The 23,971-nt window shown below is 33.5% G+C and overlaps 2 protein-coding genes across 6 annotated transcripts in view; one reads left to right on the top strand and one right to left on the bottom strand.

Annotated features, from left to right (window-relative positions):
• Window positions 1-5,636, top strand: part of LOC106879759 (selenocysteine-specific elongation factor) — a 32,473-nt gene extending 26,837 nt beyond the window's left edge. For both annotated transcript variants that reach the window (XM_014929443.3, XM_014929444.3), the window contains one exon: window positions 1,113-5,636. In XM_014929443.3, coding sequence (XP_014784929.2) covers window positions 1,113-1,273 — 161 coding nt within the window. In that variant the 3' untranslated portion in view covers window positions 1,274-5,636. The remainder of the gene's footprint in view (window positions 1-1,112) is intronic.
• LOC106879764 (syntaxin-6) overlaps window positions 5,104-23,971 on the bottom strand; it is a 157,059-nt gene continuing 138,191 nt past the window's right edge. For all 4 annotated transcript variants that reach the window (XM_014929451.3, XM_014929449.3, XM_089358732.1 and 1 more), the window contains 4 exons: window positions 19,938-20,057; window positions 17,517-17,623; window positions 15,666-15,760; window positions 5,104-11,610 (listed from right to left, as the gene is read on the bottom strand). In XM_014929451.3, the coding sequence (XP_014784937.1) occupies window positions 11,534-11,610; window positions 15,666-15,760; window positions 17,517-17,623; window positions 19,938-20,057 (399 nt within the window). In that variant the 3' untranslated portion in view covers window positions 5,104-11,533. The remainder of the gene's footprint in view (window positions 11,611-15,665; window positions 15,761-17,516; window positions 17,624-19,937; window positions 20,058-23,971) is intronic.

The following is a 23,971-nucleotide window of genomic DNA, read 5'->3' as shown; positions in this document are numbered from 1 at the left end:
ATGAATTAAAAGTATATATATATATATATGAGTTGTATGTATATATATATATATATATATATATATATATATATATATATGTATATATATATATATATATATATATATGTATATATATATATGTATATATATATATGTATATATATATATGTATGTATATATATATATGTATATATATATATGTATATATATATATGTATGTATATATATATATGTATATATATATATGTATATATATATATGTATATATATATATGTATATATATATGTATATATATATATGTATATATATATATGTATATATATATATGTATATATATATATGTATATATATATATGTATATATATATATGTATATATATATATATATGTATATATATATATGTATATATATATATGTATATATATATATGTATATATATATATGTATATATATATATGTATATATATATATGTATATATATATATATGTATATATATATATATGTATATATATATATATATGTATATATATGTATATATATATATATATGTATATATATATATATATATGTGTGTATATATGTATATATATATATATATATATATATATAATGAGTTATTATATATATAATAGTGTATATGAATCATTATTTGTCTTTAAAAGAATTTCTGGATTTTAACCTGAAGAGAGAAAATGCTGATCTGGCAACCAAAAAAGATTGTGATATCAAATTGTTGATTAATTCTAGATATTTATGGATGTAGAAATAAACTGATTTATAGAACTTGCCTACTTGTCACCAATCAGAAACTAAATGATATCCAACTTTTTGTAGTCCTTTGGGTGTCTTCAAACAAATTATTTCGAAGTCACACAAATACATGCACAGCACTTAGATATATTGTAGCCAAATAGTCACCCATCTAAGTATTAATGAGGCTCAATGTTGCTTGAAGAGATCAATTACTGTGTAGCAAAGTTTCTTTTATTTTCATAGTCTAAAAAGTACCTTTATCTTGACATTTTGCTCTCACCTGGATGATGCTCTATAAAATAACCTCAGTAATGACTTCAAACATTTAGTTGATTTTTCTTTTATATATATTTATTTGTTTACATATTATTGCAGATGGTTTGAGTGAGGAAGTCCTTCAGAGATATTCTAGTTCAAAGAAGAAGGGAAAAACTGCTGAGGCTGTTTCACCTGGAGCCGATCAAGAACCAGTGAAGATAATTTTATCATTTAAACGATATATTTTTGATCCAAAGAAAAAAATGATACAGTCATGACAGGAAGGATAAAGTGTCTTCTAGAGGGATTTGTTTATGTTTGTGTGAATTTTCTCCAGCAATGCTTTTGCATCTACTTTTAAAAATATGTTAGGCACTATTCCTCAACCTCACACCCAGTGTTCACTTTGGATTTTTGCTGAGTGATGTCTTTTGAGGAAATGAGGTTGGTAATGGGGTCTGGTGTCAGAAATAATGGTTCAGTTATTGAATTTTTTTTGGTGAAGCAGTAAAGAATAACGATGGCTGTGGAATTGGTATATATTTGCTAGTTGAGAAGAGCAAGAACTACTTTATCAACAGTAAAAGAGATGGGAAGATGATGGTACTGTTGTTGTTTTTTGTTTGCGTGTATGTGTGTGTGTGTTTTGACAGGTGTATAATGTATATTTGCAGTGTTGCTGCTTTGTTTCAAATAGAATGTGATATGCAGATGCAGTTGAGCTTTGTTGAAGGTGAGCAATTGATTATAGCCAGAATATTTTCTGTTACTAGAGAGGAAGTTTAGTCTTTAAGATGCAGTTTTTTAACTGTTATTGATTTGTAGTTGCTGTGAGAGATAATCAGGTTGAGAAAGTTTGTTATGGGTTTTAGTTGAGGGTTTGAGAAAGTCTAGTTTTATATTTCCTTTAGCTGTATATTGATGATGTTAGAGGACAGTAAGATGCAAAGTTCCTATCTGAAAGATGTTTGCAAGGCTTTTATTCATGGGACAGTGGTACATGTCTTTTAGTTTTGATATGGATGATGTGTGTTCAAAAGGCTTTTGAGGAGTGAAATGAGGGGTTTGTCACAATATGAGTATGTTTCAACTGGAGATAATGCTGATTGATCTTATAAGATACTACTAAAGTGATAGAGGGTAGGATTCTTGTTGATCTGGCTCCACACAGAACATATATACATCTATTTTCTCCACTGCCTGCAGTAGCTTTATCACACACATCTTCATTAAACCTTGCTTCTGTTGCCATGTACACATTCTTGGTCTCAGCATCATTTCACATCATTTTCAAGTATAATTCTATCCTTTAATGTTCTCATGTTACTTCAACAATTCATTATTTTTCTTCATCCAAGTGTCTTATGTGCTGCAACGTTCACCCCATCAATAACAAACAGGATTACTTAAGGCTCTTTATTTGTATCTTCTACCATTTATTCTTCTTTACTGCTTCAATCCAGAACTTTCCTTGTTTGGCAGTCTTAACATTGAACTTAAAGATTGCTTGGAAACAAAACCCACAAATTCTGTTGATCCATCCATCCAGTCTCTGATTCTGTCCATACTTCTGATAAACGTTATATGCTGCTCCTATAATCATTCTGAGGAATCAATCTTTCTCAAACTCTGAGCAAACCAGGCTTGGGCTTTGTTTCCTTCACAGAGAGACTAATTTCAAGGTACACATCAACACCAAATGTTTCCTTTGTCAGAACTATCTGAAAGCATTCTTCCACAGCAGGAAACTGGAATGCCTGACAGGACAACTTTACAGACAAATTTTCACTTTCCTCATATCTTTGTTAAGCAGTCAATATCTGTAAAAGTTGGTGGACTTGTTTGTAAACAAGTGCTATAGTAATCTGAATTTGTTCAATTTCAAAAAATAACCCAAGTATTGCAATATTCACACATCTGAAATTGCTGCACCTTGCAACTGAGATAATATTGGCCTCAAACTAAGCAATAAAAATGGTACTATGTTGGTCTGGCAAATTGACCTACTGGAAAGAAGCCTTACATTACCTTCACAACCTATTCTTCTATTTGAAATTATCTAATATTAAACCAGAAGCTAATATTGGGATTTTTCCTGTTTGGCTGCACCTGTGGAAATTTCAAAGATTGTTGAAAAATTTAAAATTTGGTGTATTGATGTAATTTTCTATATTTTTCTCAGGAGATATTTCACTTTTTCCAGAAAATTTATTTTAAAAAAATTGTAGAGGTTTAAAGTTTGATCATTTTTACCCAGTTAGAAAAAAGGATTTGGAAACTGTCATTTTGTGTGTTGTAAACTGTAAACAAATGAAATATTGGCAGAATTCTGCTTTATGCACACTATATAACCCCTTATAACTTATGTTTTGGGAATTTTAAGAAAATTTTAAAAACAAAAAAAATTGGAGGCGTGTGATTTAAGGCCTGTTCAGCTGTTATTTTTACATCTCATGACCACTTTAATGCATAGAATATATGTCAACACATGTACTTTCCTGCAGACAAGAGTTCATGCTTGACTCATTACTATGGAAACAGGCATGAATGTGTCTGTAGCATACTGTCTAAAGTTACCTAAAACTTGCAAACTTTAAAAGCTGTTTACTCTTTATTTACTGATCTATGACGAAAATGAATTTTATGACAATGATTAGCATACAAAACAACACCATTACACCAAATATGAAGTCAATGGGAACAGAAACTGTAAAGATCCAATATTGTAACAGTTCAAAATGTAACCTCTTCTGATCTGCTTCCACTATGCAATCTAAAGTAAATCCTTGGTCATCTCTCCATAATTAAATCCAATCTTGCTGACTTATATAGTTAAACTCATCCTAAATTGCTTCCTCTTTCATTACTTGTACCATTAGAGTTATTACAGATACCAAGCTAGAGTCCAGTTATGTTAATCTTTTTGGAGGCTATACTGACGTACAGATTTTCACCTTGCTCACTGTGTTGGCACTATTTCACTTACCTCAGTTAAACTGAAGTGCTTTATCTCATATGTCATCTCTTCATGCATTAGAATTCATTTCCTACTCTATCCAGTACTTCTATCAACAGTATCCACTTCCAGCTACTAATGCCCAATGCTATTGTTATTTCCCTTCCTTGTATCTACACAGAATACATTTAAAGATGCACAGCATCGTCTATTAGTAGCATTCTCAGCATTGTTTACACCACAGTTCATATTATAACCACCACTTCCACCACAAATAACATAGCCACACTGCAACTCTAAGTGCTCTAGTTAACTATTTCTCAAAATTGAGCCTCCAAAAACTACACAAAATACGCACCTTCTACTTTCACCATGATTTTCATTGCTTCTTTCCATCATTAGTGATGTTCTTGTCAGAACCAAATGCACACACACAGCACTCTTAAAACTTGATTCCAGATGTTTTTTTTAACTTTAAGACTAGCTACACAACAGACCTTGCTTGCTAGTTGAGCAGAACCTGTTTATGAAGTAATTTAATTTCAATGATGTTAGAGAGAAAACTCTAGCACTTTTTCTCACATTTCTTTCTGAGATCTTTGGATGACTAGTCTGTCTTTACTATTAAGGCTAGTGACTAAAGGTAATTCAAAATGATTTCCTATTGATGATTGGAAAATATCTAATTTGGTGCAATGCAGTTTTATTTCAAGTGTTGTTACCGACTCTAAGAGTATATATTACCAATGAAATATTGTTTTCAGCTTGTAAAATCAAATTCCAATTTGATATCTATGAAAATATCAGTTAACATATTTGAATAATATTGAAAAAAGTTGCTTTCATCTCTATCCCTTGTATGAACCTGTCCAGACACAGAAGAGTTGCAATGACTGAGCAAATTAAGTTATATGAATCTATGTGATCACTGTGGTACTGTACTAATCCCTACCACCATTTGACTGAGATTAATAGAGAATAGGTTAAGATGGAGCTCCAAACTAACTAGATAATAATTTGGTTTGTTTCAGTGCTGAAATCAAATTCTCTCATACAAAGAAATATACTCAAAACATAGGCATAATCATATTTTACACAATATTTATCCATATTTTCAAATGGTTTTTTCATTGCAAATTTATAAGGAAAAAATATCTTTATATAATGCTTTATTTACAAGTTTTACATACTCTCTCAAATATTTCAAAGTCAATCAATTAGAAATTTCAAACAAAATACTTTCTTACATATTTTGGAGAAAGGAAATAGAGAATTAGTGATGTCAATGCCTGTTCTATTAACTGGAAATAAAAATAATTGCAACAAAACTCATTACACTGAAAACTTAACACTGCATCAAGGCAGCAGTCTTTGATTTAGAAGGGTCCTAAAACAGATTTTTGTTTAGTATTACTTTCCCTTATTTAAGATTACATCCCATAAAACCTTAATGGCTATAGTATTACTTCACAGGTGTTAAAAGTAAAACAGTCAAACACTGGAAGAACAGATTTGTCTGGTGAAATAAAGTGGGGTTGGGTTACATTCCTTTTTTTTTTTAAGGAATCTCTGCTGGTTTAAATACTCTTTGTATTTCTTTGCTTCTACATTCCTACAAACTTTATATGATTTTTAAGTTTTCAAAGAAAAAAAAATCTTAATTAAAAAACAAATCTTTGTAATGACTTTGCATTCCATTCTTCTTTCCCAAAAATTCTACAGAAATTTTGTTTTTAAACTACGAAATATTTGACACCAGATTTGAACAGAGTTAAAGTAAGAATGACAATATCTAAATAAGTCAGTTTTTCATTTTCAAATCAAGTCAGCTCATAGAGCTGGTGAGGAGGCAATTTTCATGCCTTTTTTCCAAAGGCATCTTGTAAAATAACCATAAATGTTCACTCTATACACATTCACAGTGAATATCGAAGAAGTAAAAAAAAAAACATCAAAAAACAAACAAACAAATCCTGTTTTAATATCAACATTCCTGCAACATCTAAATCCAATACTCCAGACTTTACCCCAGTCACTTAACTCAAATCACAGCTATGGATATCAACAATTCAGTTAGCAACAAAAAAAATTTAGAAGTGTTACTACTACTAATAATAAATTCTAAACAAATTCAAGGTACAATGTTAGAATTTCAACGTCATTTCCACTAAAATAAACCATAATCCAAGGTTTATTTCCACAAAGCATTTTTGTTAATAAATTTCAAAGTAAAGACCAAATCAACATAAATGTCATTTAATCTCTTCTGACTAATCATAAAAACAAAATAAACTTAATACTACTTTCCTAATCCAATGAATCTACATAAAAATAGGGGCAAATTCTTTATAAATTTCTAAATACTGGTCTTTATATTTGGAAATATTTTATACATATAGAGCAGACAAAAAATTGATTGTTTCCTTTTATTATCATCCAAGAGAATGTACAAATGATTCCTTCTTCAGTGTCCTGATAATCCCAATAATCTTTTGATTATACTAGAAAATACAATTTACACTGTATTACAGCTTGTATCAATTCACTAAATTTATAACAGCTCAGTAACCTAGTTGTAAATAGATGCCATTTATAATCAAGACTGAAACCTTGAATAAATTGGTATATTGAGAGCAATAATCTTTGTAGAGCTGTACTTGCCTTAGGTAGGCTGTATAATTACTGAAAAGTATTGTTTCCTTACAACTCTAGCTGTTACTTGTATATATTGCATTCACCAAAAATATCTTCAGTGATCCTGGAACACAGAACCACAAACTGCCAATAGTTATTCTGAATGTAGCCCTTTTACATTAGAGCTTCATTCTGTTACAAAAATGGTTGTGACAAAACAAACCCTGTGCTTAGTTCTTAAGGGAAAACAATTATTTACAACTTTTCCTGAGAAAATCCAGACAAGTTGATGAAAAAGAATGTTTTAGGCATTCCTAAAATTATTATCTAATAAACAGGTGATGAATTTAATTTTACTCAAAACTAACTATTCCACATAACAAAGGTAATAAGAAATTGGATAGTGTAGTTTCACTCCAGAGCAAACCTATGATCAAAACATTACAATCATGATCAGTGTTATTTTTTAACTATATTCTCCTATGTGTCTAACTTCTAAAGATAAGGCTGGGTGGGTGGGTGATGGCTACTATTTCTATCAGATGAAGCAACCACATAGAAATCTCAATTGGTCCAGATTTAGATAATGTTTCTCTAAAAGTATGCACATCAACCAGGTTAACTTGCAGGGAGACAGTTGTTCCTATCTGAACTTTTTCATCAATTGTTTACATAACAAAAAATGTCACCCAAGAAGGCTGCAGTTTATATTGAATAACTTGAGCCTTGAACATGATTCTATCTCATTAAAACCAAATCTTAATGGGCAGATGAACTAGAAGGGCCAAGGTGCTACACTTGAATGATTTATAAAATTAGATGACAGACTAATCATCATTGCTTAACATCTGCTTTCCGTGCTAGCATGGGTGAGACAAATATATTATTCAAGAGAAGCAATAGTGTCACTGATGACAGTTTAGTGGGGTTGTTTAGTCTTGATTAAAAACATTTAAAGTTAGGGCTATTCAGCAATAGCATATCCTGGACTACATAGTCCTTTTTTAACACAATAACGGTTTGAGGGAGAACTGGAGCAGGTCACACCACTGTTTAGGAGTTGAGTGGGTCAATTAGTGTATTGTACTTCGCTTAAAGAAAATCTTTTTAATTAACCAGAGAAAGAAACAGCATCTGTCAGTAGTCTGAATGCCATCACACTTAAATACACTTATATGTATGAAAATGTTTTTTTTATGAATAGCAATACAAGAAATAAGTTATTTTAATGTAAAATATATATGCAACATTGCCAGTAAAGATTTCTTAGAAGTGTCTCTCTCATTCAAGTAATATTTACAAATATGAAGTTATATGGGTTTTGGGAAAAAGCAATGGAGATACCTAAACTGTAACTTGAGAATCACATCTTGGGCTCTAACTGCTTCTTGAAAAATAAGCAAAGCTATTTTGATTTTTAAGAGAAAATTACAAATTGTATATATGCTTTCTTTTGATTCATTCATTGGACTATGGCCATGCTGGGACACCAGCTTGAAGGATTTTAGTCAATCATAGCCCCTAGTACTTTTTTTTTTTAATCTGGTACTTATTCTAATGGGCTGTTTTTGCTAAACCACTAAGTTGTGGGGATGTAAACGAATCAACATTGGTTGTTGAGCTCTGAGACACAAATATACATATCATATATTTACAAGGGGCTTTCACAAGATTTCTGTTTACCAAATTCACTCAGAAGGCATTAACTGGCTCAGGGCTGTAGTAGAAGACACCTGCACAATGGGACTGAGCCAAAACAAGTTACAAAACAAACTTATCAATCACACAACCAAGCCTGCACCTATGCTGTTTATTCTCTTCACACATTACAGTGGGATGAATGCTGTGCACCTGTTGATTGAAACCATGGCATTCAGTAGAAAGCAACACATTTGGCTGTCAAGATGTGCCTAACAGTTGAAATGGCTTAAGATCGAGAAGAGAAGCGATATGTAGTACTAAATAGTAGTCCAATTCATACCAGTATAGAAAAAATGGACATTAAAATAACCATTTTGGGTTGCATCTTGTAAACAATATGTAGAATTGATGATATATGTGTAAGTAAATAACTCAATCCATACCATGTTTCCACAAATATATCCAAGTAGATATTCTCATCAGTGGATGGGAATCTTATTTCTACTTTGCATCTATTGAGGATCAGTAATAGTAGCCGAAATATTTATAAGGGTAAGATACAATGGTATGGTTTGACCTTTTAGCATTTAAACCGGCCATATCTGGCCCAAATAGTCTATGTTTCACATTGAAACTGGCCATCCAAGCCTCTTGTATCTACCCAACACTGACATTCTAACAATAAACAACCACATCACTGAAACTTCAAAGCTATAAGATAATGCATGATTAATTTTAAACATTTTGAATAAAAAAAATAAAAAATTACGTTTGACAAAAATTTGAATGCTAAAGAGTTAACTATATATTTACCTAAATGTACACAAAATCTCATATTTATAAACTTAATTTCATTTGTCCTATCAGCTAAAAGAAAGAGTAAATTTAGGAGGAAAAATAAAATACACAACTGTCTTAGAATAAGTTGGAAATGAAAAGAAATACTGTTTCATAACAGCTTGTTTTAAGAGAAAATAATGGTAGACAACTGTGACATCTTCAGATTTTACATTTCTTGATTTCATTACAAACTCCAATGTATATTTGTCAATTTTTTTTTTTCTTCTATGATTCAAAAGAGTTAAAATCAGAACGCAGTTTTGTATTGATGTAGAACTTCTACCACAGAGAAGTTCTTAAACAAACATGAATGAAACCCGTTAAAAAAAAAGTAGAGTAAAAGGAGATGGTGGAATTGAAAATGATGACATTCATACTAATCCTAAGAGGATCAGAAACATCAGTAAAATTAGGTAACTCCAGACAAGGAATTGAAACCCTCACTGACTAATTACTCTGTTAAATGTAATGCTTATTTCTTCACATTGATATGAATTAGTCATGCATTATCTCATAGCTTTGTGATTTCAATGACATGATTGTTTATTTGTAGAATATTTATTTCTTTATTGCCCACAGGGGACAAACAAAGGGATTAAGTCAATTACATCGACCAGAGTTTGTAACTTGTACTTATTTAATCGACCCTGAAAGGATGAAAGGCAAAGTCGACGTTGGTGCAATTTGAACTCAGAACGTAACGGCAGATGAAATACCGCTAAGCATTTCGTCAGGCCAGTCAGAAGATAAAACAGGTAGATTATGTTGGCTAGATATGGCCAGTTTAAATGCTAAAGGGTTAACTCATCACCTAACTGTGATACTCACCAATAGTTAATTATAAAGACGATGGTGACTTGTATTTTTCTTTTTTACTGAACTCAAGGTTTAGTTTTGTAAAGAAGGAATGAAATCAAGTGAGTCCACTTAAGTGTATCAATGACGAGGGTTGCTAGCATAAAATGTCCAGCAGGATATGAAAATTTAGAATAACAAGAAACAAACTAAAGCTTACGATCCATTCAGCCTTATCATGTTTTTCCATTACTGATAGCAATGATTTCTTTAAGTACTCAAAGCTATTCATTGTCGTCACTATTATCATGTGTATTAAGAAGGGAACAGGGATGCAATAACAACAAAAACAATAAGAAATAAAAGTTTCATTCAGTCTATAATTCATTCGAAATTTAAAATTCATTAAAACAAATTAATCGGGGTTGGTTTTTATATATTAAAAACAAGAATAAACAAAAACAAAAGCAATAAAAGAAGATACTACTTTCAGTCTATCTTCTTCTGAAGGTATGTTGCATAATTTATTATTTTCTTTTCTTTCTCAAACAAATTGAACTAACCAATCAAATTTACATTGGAACATGTCTATAGCTTTAGTAAATGGTTTCATTTACTTTGTTGGTATTTTTTTTTTTTTTTCAAGTATTATAGTTTTTATATTTAAGTGTTGAAAGTAAAATTTAACAGAAAAGAGAAACATGATTAATGATGGTGATGATGAAAATTATGATTAAACTAAAATAGTTAAATTAGAAACAAGTCTTTTGGAAACTGCAAATATTTCACATATGTTTGTACATGTGTATCAATATATGACACCATGTATGTGTGTGTGTGTGTGTGTGTGCAGAAAATCTAAGGATGTTTGTAATGAAGAGTAAATAATAGGCCTCAAGACATACAAAGTTTTTGTTAGCTTAATTAGTAAGTTGATAAGTGTCTTATTTTCTGTTTTTCGTTTTTTTCCCTCCTTTCACTTTATACCAACCAGTGTCTTTGAGAATAAAAGAAGAACCAAAAATCAATAATAATAATGGTATTAATAAAATATAAACAAAACCAAATCTTGTCTGTTTGATTTATAAATCTGTTTACAAGAGATTCACATTGGACCATAACAGGTGCTGGAATGTTGCAGGCCACACTTCTATCTTCTAGATCAGCCAACATTTTCAGCTTCCAGACTTCTGAACTTCTGAAAGTCCTCGAAGAATGGACAGCAGTGAACAGGCGTCATATCCCAAACACAGACACTAGAACTGAGTGGTGCTTTGTTGTTTTAGTTACAGAAATGTGAATGTGGGGGGAAGGGGGTATTATCAATGGTTGGGAGTTTCTTCTGCAGCCCAGTGCAGGCAGTGGCTGCGCTACAAACTGTTGTTGTTACTACTGGTGTTGCTGTTAAAAGTTTAGTGTATTCAGAATATGCATAGAATCACCAAAATCAGGCAGGAACAAATAACCACTTTTTGTGTGTTTATTATTTGTTCTTTTTTTCCATTTTGTTTTTTCTTCTTTTCTTTTCATGTTGGTGTTGTTGTTGTAGAGTAGCTCAGACACTTGTATGATTTCGGCCATATACCGACCATTCCTATCCATACCCACCCACCTCAAAAAAAAAAAAAAAAAAAAAAAAAGAAACCACAATGCCAGCAACAATCCCACTTCATCAGAGTATAAAAAATAGAGCTATGATAATCACCATTATAACTATCAACACAACAATTGCACACCATTGGCGTCGATCTGAAAGTAAAATAAAGAAGAAAAAAAACACGAGTAAATAAATTCAAGCATTATGTACAAGGAGTAAGGAAGAAAAGCTAATGGTGACTGAGTGATGTATGAGAGAATAAGTTATTGAATCTATTCATAGATCCTGTGAACAAATCCATATGAAGCATATCATTTTCTTCTATATCACCTTAGTTCATTTTAGCTAACATAAACTAATACCACAAAGGATCATACAATTGATTTTATCACTCCAGTGAAATAAATGAAATACCCTTAATTTAATTCTCAGATATTGTGATACAGTCAAGAGCAATGTATGTCAGTCGATGCTGCATAAATAATTCCACTTTAAATTACGTCTCTAATTCACTACAATGGCTCCCCATTGATCCAATCATGATAAATACATTTGTTGCAAGTAATTTCACTGGTCAATCACATGGTAAAAAATAATGTTCATCAAATGCACATCACTAAATCATCATCATCATTTAACATCCATTCTCCATGCTGGAATGGGTTGCATGGTTTAACAGGAGCTGGTCGGCTACAGAGCTGTTTGGGATTCATTTGTCTGTTTTGGCATGATTTCTACAGCTGCATGCCCTTCCTAACATCAACCATTTTACAGAATGTACTGGGTGCTTTAAATGTGGCACTGTCACAGGCACTTACATAGCATGGGTGCTTTTATGTGGCACTAGCACCCATGAGCTCACAAGACCAAGTTCTCTCAGCTGATAGAAGGATGTAGAGGACATGCCTCTATGCATGGACGGCTACAATTTTACTTAGCTTGACATGTCATCTCAAACACAGAAACTGCCATCTGTTGTCTTTTCTGTGAGGCCCAATGTTTGAAGATCCTTTCCTATCACTTTGTCCCATGTCTTCCTGAGTCTACCTCTTCCACACATTTCCTCCACAATTAGAGATTGGCACATGATAACCATACCAGTGCAGTCTTCTCTTTTGCACACTACATCTTATGACTCATATACCCAATTTTTCTCTCAAATCACACTGTTGTACATGCACACTGAAACACTCATCCAGCAGAACATGCTGGCTTCATTTCTTTCAAGCCTTTGCATGACCTCAGTAGTTACAGCGCATGTCTCACTGCCATGTAGCATAGTTGTTTGTACACAGACATCATACAATCAGCCTTTCACTCTGAGGCAGAGGCCCTTTGTTACTAACAAAGATAGTAGCTCTCTGAATTTTGACCAGCCCATTCATATTCTAGCAGTTACACTTTCAGAACTATCTCCTCCATTACTAACATGGTTGCCAAGGTAATGGAAACTATCTACTACTTCTAAAGATCCACCTGGACATTTGAGGGAGTCTATTTTCTGTACATTCCTGGTGTTTAATGCACCTGCACATCTGCCACATACGATGACTACTTTCTCTGTTAACCTTCCTGTGCACCTTTTATGTGTCAACAGCTTGCATTGGGTCAACTGTATGGAGTTTCTACGAACACCTTTTCTACATATCAAGAAGGCTTGTCTCCTTGAGAGGATCTGTGATTTGTCTATTTTCCTTCTTACTGGGACTTTGGCTTTTGCTAAATTAACTCTATGGCCTGTTGATTCCTGACCTTGCTTCCACACCTGGATTCAGCAATAAGAACAAGGTCATCAGTGTAGTGGAGCTCCCAAGGGCAGCCTACCTTAAATTCCTCAGTTATAGCCTGGGGACTATGATAAACAAGAGGGTACTGAGAACCAATCCTTTGTGGCCTCCTGTCTGTACACTAAATTCCTTGCTACACTCATGGCCAACTTTCACCTTAGTGACAGCGTCCTTGTACATGGTTTCTACAGCTCTCATCAACCATTCATCTATCCCTAGCTTCTGCATCTCCCACCAGATAAGGTAGCAGGGGACCCTGTCAAAGACTTTGTCTGTACCAACAAAAGCCCCTAAAAAGAAATGAATTCCCTCAGAGGGATCACTTACAAGAACATACAGCAGCTGACTTCAAATGCAGTACCTGAAAATTAACTCTCACTAATGATAAAGACATCTGAATGTAATATCATCAAGTATTGCAGCCATTTTAAATCTAGATTGAATTAAGAGTTCTAAATTCATTGTCACACCAGACAGACAGACAGACACAGTAATGATGCTAGGGGTCAGAATCATTGAAAGGAGATAAGTCACAGAAGAATTTATTGTTATGTCTAAGGGAATTATATTAGAGTATTAGTAATAAATGATAATTAATAATATTTAGGTTATTGGTCAAAATTAATTCTGCAAAAATTGAAGTATCTTTGAATATTACAAGGAGAGAATTATGTTGGGTAAAGTTTTTCAGTGAAGAAGAATGAGATGAAGAAAAGAAATGTGTTTTTAAATATATTTAAACTAATTAATCACTGAGGTTTAATTATTCAGATGCCATCTACATGGAAAACATTATTTGTAATAATTATGCACAGACAGAAAAAGAAATCTCATCATCATAATTTAATGTCTGTTTTCTATGCTGGCATGGGTTGGACGGTTTGACTGAAAACTGGTAAGCTGGGGAGCTGCACCAGGTTCCAATCTGATTTGGCATGGTTTCTACGGCTGGATGCCCTTCCTAATGCTAACTACTCCAAGAATGGTTAATATTTTAGACAACTCTAGGTATGTTTTAACCTTAGACAAATGCAAAACATAAACCTAATCCCACTTGCAAAAGTATTGGTGACAGAAATCCTTTGTAAATGTATGGTATTATGCATGAGTAAGCATAGAAAATTATCATCATCATCATCGTTTAACGTCCATTTTCCATGCTGGCATGGGTTGTACGGTTTGACTGGGGACTGGTAGGCCAGTAGGCTGTGCCAGGCTCCAATCTGATCTGGCAAGGTTTCTACAGCTGGATTCCCTTCTTAATGCCAACTACGCCAAGAGTGTAGTGGGTGCTTTTTACATGCCACTGGCATCGACCACGTTCGGATGGTGCTTTTTACGTGCTACCAGCACAAGAGCCAGTAGTGGTGGGGGGAGAGACTGGCATCGACCATGTTCGAATGGTACTTTTTACGTGTCACCAGCACAGGGAGCCAGTCAGGCAGCACTGGGATCGACCCATGCTTGAATGGTGCTTACTATGTGCCACCAATATGGGTGCCAGTCAGGCAGCACTGGCATTGGCCACAACTACAATTTCCATTTTCATTTTGATTTTTGATTTTACTCGACTCAGTAGGTCTTTTCAAGTGCAGCGCATCGCCCAATGATTCAAGGGTATTTTTAAATGGGGTGGTTATGCGACACTGGTATAAGCTACAGCTGTGATCTCACTTTACTTGCTGGGTCTTCTCAATCGCATATTTAAAAACATAAATCATCAGCATTTAATGTCCATGTTCTATATTGGCATGGGTTGGGCAGTATGACAGGATTCAACGGGTTCAAGGACTGCATCATGCTCCAACATCTGCTTCAGCATGGTTCCTGCAGGTGGATGCCCTTCCTAATGCCAACCACTTCACAAAGTATACTGGGTGCTTTTTTTCATGACACTAATACTACTAATGCTATGCAGCTCATATAAGACTATGAACCCCAATCACAGGGAGGTTGGCTTCGTGCTAAATGAGGGGGTTAAAGTATGAAAGAAGGAGAAGAACAGGTTCTTGTTGTAGACCAATGAGATTAATTGCTCAGAGTCATCATTCATATGAAACAGACTCTAGAGGTATAAACCAAGTTGAGTAGAAGAATGAGGGAAGAAAAGTAGAATAGAATGAAAATATGAAAGAGGTTTAAAAGGAAATAATAAATAGATAATTAAAACAAAATGTAGGAAGATTCTGTTTAAAGGGTATGAGACTTGGCAAAAAAAAGGAGTGTAAAAGCAAATATGAAATTTAACAACCTAAAACAGAAGCTTGTAATTAAAAAATCCAGTTGGTAGGAAGGCATGATAATCAGTGATGTGCAAAGCCAATATCTTAGAAATGGTAAAAGAAATTGTTTACATGATAAGAATGAAATTGATAATGAAGAGGAACAGGTAGGTGAAGATAAGAAGAAGAAAAACAAACCATTTGACATGTGTAACACTTTTGCCATTTTCTTCATCACACTGTCTAATCTAGAATCAGCACTTTCCAAATCTTTGTGAAAGTCTCTTAACATTCTGCAAAGAAAAATGTAAATATAGCAACAATAAAGGAACATGCACACAGCAACACATACAACATTATGTACATAGAATAATACTACAAATATGACAAAGTAAATAATCACTAGAGCTAACACAATCAGTCATTTCCATTGACAGAGTGTGGCATGGGGGACACACATTGAGGACATGCTTACCATGGTAGAAGTGGTTTTCAAAGAAGCACTGATTTTTTTATTGACTGAGACATTAACCCTTTAGCATTTAAACTGGCCATATTCAGCCCAAATATTCTACCTGTTTTATGTTCATACTGGCTAGATCCAGCTTTTCACACTTGCTCAACAATGTCATTCTAAAAATAAAGAGTCACATCACTGAAATCTTGAAGCTATAAGATAATGCATGATTGATTCAAAATAATGTGAATAAATAGGCAGTACATTTGACAGTAATATGACTGCCAAAGGGTTAAACAAAAATAGAAGCTTTCCTTGACTGAACAATTCATCACCAATTCCCAAGACTACCACACAAAACAAATTCTGTAAACAAAATAAAATTGGTAACAAAATTGACCAGAAGGCTCCGTGTCTGAATCACAATGGGGTCATAATATTTTTTATATAGGCACAGGTGTGACATATAGATGCAGGTGTGGCTGTGTGGTAAGAAGCTTGCTTCCCAACCACATGGTTCTGGGTTCAGTTCCACTGCATGTCACCTAGGGCAAGTGTCTTCTACTGTAGCATCAGGACAACCAAAGCCTTGTGAATAGATTTGGGAGATGGAAGCTGAAAGAAGTCATATCTATATATAAAAGAACTAACATAAAGACTGAGAAAAATTCCCAAAATAACTTACAAATGTACTTAACATAGCAACAACACTTTTCAAAGACAATAATTGATAATTAATAAAAATCAAAATGCCCATATAAACACCAAATTAACAGCATTAGAAATTGGAACACAAGGTACTAATTCAGTTTTGGGTTATCAACTACCTAAGTGTATCCTAAGAAGTCTAAAGTTTTGCAAACACTTACTCCACAAACATTGTCTGTCTTCAGTTACTATAAGAATTGTGGATACTGTACAAGAATTGTTGGCATTCCGTCGCTTACAATGACGAGGGTTCCAGTTGATCCGATCAACGGAACAGCCTGCTCGTGAAATTAACGTGCAAGTGGCTGAGCACTCCACAGACACACTGTACTCTTAATGTAGTTCTCGGGGAAATTCAGCGTGACACAGAGTGTGACAAGGCTGGCCCTTTGAATTACAGGCACAACAGAAACAGGAAGTAAGAGTGAGAGAAAGTTGTGGTGAAAGAGTACAGCAGGGTCGCCACCATACCCTGCCGGAGCCTCGTGGAGCTTTAGGTGTTTTTGCTCAATAAACACTCACAACGCCCAGTCTGGGAATCGAAACCGCGATCCTTTGATCGCGAGTTCGCTACCCTAACCACTGGGCCATTGCGCCTCCACCGTACAAGAATTAATCAAATGTAAAGGGTCCATAGTGTTAGTTGTATTTCGGAGGCCTACTCAAGCAGAATTAACCAGGACTAATCAACAACATCAGAATGGCTTAAAGGTTTATAAAAATACTAGCAACAATGCATCATACAGAGATATATTTAAAATGTCTTCCTATGACAGGGACATAGCCATTATATAATTTCAGCAAAGATTGCAAAAGTAATAATGTCAGGCGGACAGATGCAAAATACAGATATAAACTATGATATTGTATTTTTGAAAACTTACACATTTTGGTCATCCAGTTCATTGCCGATTTGGTGACTCATATTTTTCAGAACACCAACACTGGCTCCTATCATGTCCAGTTGGTCATCTTGATTGTTAATCAACATCTATAAAGATGAAAATACAATTTTACAACTGATGTAAGACAAAGTAATGAGATAAATCATTCTAAATTATCAAAAATAATGCCTATAAGACTTCATCTGATCAATGTCTTGTTGCTGTCATCACATATAGTATAATCTGCCATGTACTATCATCCTCAGCTTCTCAGATAACCAGCCAAACATCTCTAAATTACAATTTCCTTTAAAAAATAAAAGACACATTGGATAACGCAGGAGACTATACATAAAAAATACATCATGGTCATGTTGGAACGTCAATGATCATAGGTTAAAGGTTAACTTGATAAAGACTGGCATGGGCTTCCACACAGTTTTCTCTCTCCCAAATTTCACTCAAAAGGTTTTAATCTATGGTAGTTGAGGACTCTTTTTTCAGTTTGCTTTCCAATGGAGTTTAACCCACAACCAAAGACTTGCAAAAGGAATTTCTTAAATCAACTTTCCATACTGGTGTGAGCATCTGTATGAGTAGCTCCTGCAAGTGTGTGTCCATGTACATGCATTATGTATGTTTGTGTATATATACAGGTATGTTACACGTGTGTAGAACTTTGCATAGGTATCTGTGTTTGGTTACACTTGAATAAACATGTCTATGCATATTTGCATGAATGCTTCTATACAACTATTTCTGTGTCTGTCTATGCACACTCATACAAGTACATCTGTTAACACTTGGCTGTATGTCTCCAAGTGCAGCATCTCTATACACATTTGTCCATGTACATTTGTTTACATTTCCCTGCTTGCAAGTAAGTTCTTGAGCTGGCATGTGTGACTGCAACAGTAAGCATATGTGTTGCCTGTACAGTGAGCTGATATACCACTTCAGCATTCTGAGTAACTTGTTCAGAGTGAGTGAATACGTGCTTACATGTGCACATGTGAATTTGCTTTGGTCGATAATAGCTTCTTTAAAAACACATTATAATCCTAAAATGCAATCATCATTACCAGATTTTCATCACTATCAGCAGCAGCTTCAAGCTATTCTTATTACAATAATCATCATCATCATTCTCACCACCATCACCTCCAGCATAAAAAAGTAACACACAATTTGTTGGTTAGATAACTAACCATCAGCCCCTACAATGTTGCTATAGAAACTATTTGTATAATATCTCAACTTCTGTAATATGTGTGTATGTTGTATTACATGTGGTTAGGAACATGGAAGTATAACTGAAAGTGTGTGTGTATGTGTGTGTGTGTATGTAACTTGCATGAATGTATACATGTGTGTGTAGTTTGTTTATAAGTATATGAGTACATTTGAATGTATCTATGTACATGCGTATGTATGAATGGAGTTGCATGCCTGCATATATACAACTGTGTGTACACATGTGTGTAGTATTGCATGTGTGTCTGTAACTGAGTACATGTATGTGTGTAGTGGTGGGCATGCATGTATTTGGGTATGGGTAGGTAGTTGGGTACAAGTTTCTAGTTGTGCAAGAGTGTGTAAATATATGTACGTGTATATAGTTTGTGTATGCTGTGTAGTTGTGTGCTTCCATAATTGGACATATGTGTGTAGGTGTGTTTGTGCATATGTAAGAGTATGTCTGCTTGTATGTAACTTTATACAAGTAGGAAATTGGGTGCATACATGTAGTTTTGTATGTGCATCTATGTATATATGTAGTTGCCTCTCAAACAATTGCACATGTATACATGTGAATACAATTGTGTCACAGTATATATATATAGGTGGTTGCATCAATGTGTATATAATTGCATGAGTGTGTATGTTGTGTATCTGGGAGCCTTATTTCATATCAAGCCCTCTCTGACACAGTAGATGTCAAAGAAAATTTGATTCAGATCTGTTAAAAACTGGTTCTTGCAGATAAAATGATGGAATGTTAAAGACTTATGAAAATCATGCAAGAATGGAACAGTGGACATTGAGAAAATAGATTGTATGCATGCATATATATCTTTTGATAAGTACAAGTGAATATTTACACACAAGCTCATACACAGTTTAAGTATACCAGAAATGGATGTTAAATGATGATGATGGTGGTGATGATGATGATGATACTGGTCCCAGAGCAGTTTTTATGTAACATACATGTATAAAGGTACGTATTCAAGAGGCTCACACAAGTACAGTTTCATAACATGTTGAAACTTTGAAAAGGTCTGTATATTCAGGCAGCATTTAAGGTTATTTTGTAACTTTTTCATCATCCAAAACTCTTATAAAAATCGAAAACTGAATAGTTATTTTCCTGAAATAGCCCCACTTTTAACCAGAAGACATTCAATTTAAAGTTATAACCTGTTGTTGTTGTTCATTATCATCAATAAATCTTTGGTTACTTCTTTCCATCTCTGTGTCAAGTCTTGAATATCGGGTATCCATTCTGTTAGTGCTTGGTCCGTTAGTAGTTAATAATGCCTGAAAGAATAATTGGATTTAATTGTTAATATTTTCAGTATACAAATTTTCTTTTTCTTAACCTTTTCTATTCAGGTTTTGCATTTATGCAGGTTGTTTCATGTGGACAGATGTACAGTTTTTTCCAAGGACATACATCATCAACCAGGGACCTCAACACATTAATTCTTCTAAACAAACATTGAGACATGTCTTAACTCCAACATACCAAACAGTTCTATAACAATGACTTCAAACTTTTCACTGTAAGAAAAACACAAGCACAAAAAATTTTCAGTGAAACAAACTAATATTGCAACGTGAACAACCAAATTCAATTCAGCAACTACACTACCATCTTTACTATCTTTAAAGTCTAATTTAACTAAATATTTTCATTAAATTTCTTCTAGAAGAAATCACAACTCAGCAGAGACGGTGGCAGATGTCTGAAAACAGTTAATCATGGAAAGAACATTTTCTGCTACTTTGCCAAGAAGATCATGTGATTAACATTTAGAAGGCTTCACAAAACGGTCACTTGCATAAAGTGTAAGCAAGCTTAATGCTAGTTAATTTCACCATAATCCATTTAAGAATTTACACAGCAGGTTTAAAATCCATTACTTGATGACAAAATTAAACAAGGAATTGAGATTCAAAGAATCCATATAATGTTGAAGTAGAGTGCTCAGTGTAAAACACAGTGATCTTTAGAGTAACAGATCAATTCCCATGACAACAAAAAGGAAACAATTATGTACTTGTTAAGAAGAAACAAAAGGAAAAAAAAGCATCAGAAACACTAGAGTGATGGTGATGGTTTGCAGTTATCAAACGGAGTATTTCAATTATCATAATTAGATTCAATGAGCAGAGAACAAAAACTTTTTCAATAATTAGGGAATCATTTAATGGTATTAATTCTCTGACATTCTGATGCATCATGTTGGTTTTGAAACACTTCACCACCCACGTGCTATTGGTGTATCAGAAAGTTGTGCTCCTGAGGTTGATTTAATGTTTTAGAACAGACCAAATTCTCTTTGCAAAAAAAGAAAAAATGAATTTTGTCTAAAATGAAGCAAATGTATATATTCGAGAAAAGTTAATTTTATTCTATAATTTTTGCTAGCATTAAGAAATGAAAGTGTGTGTGTGTGTGTGTGTGTGTGTGTGTGTCTGTGTGTGCACATGAGTGCGTGCTTTGCACTAGCAAAAGTTAAAGAAGTTAGCATTTCAAGAATATGCTAAAGCAGTGAAATTTTTTATATTTTAATTCTTGTTCTTTATTTCAATAGCCACAGCTGCACACTTAAATTGTTCTGAGTTTAAGCCCTTTGTACAAAACCTTAAGCAAGTGTTTTCTACTGTAACCTCATATTGATGAATGTCTTAAGAGTGGAATTCAGCAGGATAGAAACTGCTTAGAAGCCTGTTGTGTGTGTGTGTGTGTGCGTGTGTGTAAAAACATATATATCTTTGAATTGCATCCCTTCATGTAAAAAAGTAACTTAGCTATTATATGAATAGAAATCAATAAAATAAGCACTATACTGAGATAAATATTAAACTTAATATCATCAACCAGACCCTTGAATGTACTGTTTCAGCATGGTCACAGTTTAATGACTGAAAAACAGTAAAAATTACAAATTTAATCTTATTCTCTGATTAACAAAACTTTGATGTTCTTTTTAAAATTTCCCATGTACGTTTTTTTAACTAGCTTTGCTTCTGTTTTGTTCTCTAAGATTGCTTTAAATTTGAATATATGCATAGGATCTGTTATATATTTTTCTAATCGTCTGATATCTCTTCCTAAACACAACTGTGAAAAACAAATTTATTGTCTCAATCAATTTTTAGATCTTTTAAGCATTGTGCCTTTCTATTTAAAGACAAATTTAGCAGAATATTTTTTTTAACAAGTGAAAATGTGATTGGTTACTGAAGATCTTTTCTTTACAATCATTATAACATTAAATTAGGGCAACAGATAAGCAGCATCATTAAGTTGTTGGAGAAAATGTCTTGTGGTATTTGTAGACTTCAAATTCAGCCAATGTCAAGTCTGCCTTTCATTCTTTTGGGGTCAATTTAATTGATTTACTCCTCTAACAAAATTTTTGACCTTATGTCTATATCAGCAACCATTACAATACTAACTTAAAATAGAGAATCAGATTGTAGCTAATCAAGTCTGAAAGGCTCAATATTGGGTACTGTACAGTGTATGCAGTAGAGTTACCAAACTCCAAATAACTCAGTTATTCAAACAGAAAAAATAGATACTTATAGACAAATAACAAACAACATCACCACACACAATCAGCAAACCATAAAATAACTGTTGTTTTGATAGCTAAAAGACACTGTGTTTAAAACCTCCCATGAACAAATACTGTTATATACTAAGCTATTCCTTATTTAAAGACACGACAACTGTGAGGTAACTAATAGTAACACTGACAGATAAAAAGAAAACATTAAAAATCATTATTGTTATATTTCAGGATGGAATTTTATCTTAATTTTTTTTTTTTTTTCAGAACACACACACACTCTATATATCAGGTCATCCCTTAAGTTCTGTCCGAATTTTGAATAAAGAAAACAAGTGATCAAATGTTTTATATTTAATTGAAATTTAATCATCAATGTACTTTCCCTGATTATCTATGACTTCCTTCCATCTATTTACAAGCTTTTTAATCCCATCAATGTAAAACTCTTTTGGTTTCCAAGTGAAGAACTCTAAAATGTCAGTTTCAACCCCCTCCTGGCTTGAGAAAGTTATGTCCCCTAAATGATTCTGTAAACTACGAAACAAATAGTAGTCTGATGGAGCAAGGTCGGAAGAATAAGGTGGATGAGATATTTTTTCCCAACCAAGCTCTTTGATCTACTATGATGTGATCTTTGCAGTGTGGGGTCACACATTGTCCTGATGAAACATCACTCCTTTACAATTCACTAAAGCGGGTCTTTTTTTTCTTCAAAGCTTGGTTCAAATGCTCTAATTGCTGACAGTATACTTGAGCATTGATTGTTGCATTGGGTGGTAACAATTCAAAGAAAATTACTCCTTTACAATCTTACCAGATAAAGAGAAGAACCTTTTTCCCATGAAGTTCCCTTCTTAGTTGTGGTGGTTGAGCATTTTCCCTTTTACCAAGCCACAGTTTATGACATTTCACATTTTGATAGAAGATCCATTTATCGTCACCAGTCACAAATCTATCCAAAAAGGGTGAAATGAGTTTGCGAGAATGGAGAGAAGAGCAGATGTGAACTTAGGATTTGTGGTTGCTTTCGGACAATTCATGAGGCACCCATTTTCCAGGTTTAGGAACCTTTCCAAGTTGTTGAAGATGACGATGAACAGTTGTATGGTTTGAACTAAGCTTTATTGCCAATTCTTCAACTGATAATGCAGGATTTTCTTCAAGTAATGCCTCAAGGAACTTATCCTCAAACTCAACTGGACGTCCTGTTCGATCTTCACCTTCAAGGCTGAAATCTCCACTCCTGAATTTTGCAAACCATCTTCTGCAAGTTTTTTCATTCAAGCATTCTTTCCCAGAAACTGAGTGTATGTTTTGAGTCGCTTTGGCTGCAGAGTTTCCTTTTTTGTACTCTTAAAGCATTATGTGCCTTAAATGCTCTTTGGATACTTCCATGTTAGAAACGGTTTTAATCAAAGAAATTATAATACTATTATTCTGTAAAATAATATTTAATTAGTTTAAATGTACACAAATGCATAAAAATAATTTTTAATTCCATAAGACATTCTAAAATACTATTAAATTTCATTCAATTTTAAAAAAGGTAAAATCGGACAGAACTTATGGGATGACCTGTTACTTGTTCTTCACTTCAGCTTTACTATTGCTCTTATTTTAGTGTCCTTTGCTTGAAATGTTTCCTGT

The sequence above is a fragment of the Octopus bimaculoides genome, chromosome 10 (assembly GCF_046866305.1).
Source record: "Octopus bimaculoides isolate indiv1 chromosome 10, ASM4686630v1, whole genome shotgun sequence".
Classification (NCBI taxonomy): domain Eukaryota; kingdom Metazoa; phylum Mollusca; class Cephalopoda; order Octopoda; family Octopodidae; genus Octopus; species Octopus bimaculoides.
The sequence above is the reverse complement of the archived record's forward strand: the minus strand, read 5'-3'. Positions and strand labels throughout refer to the sequence as shown.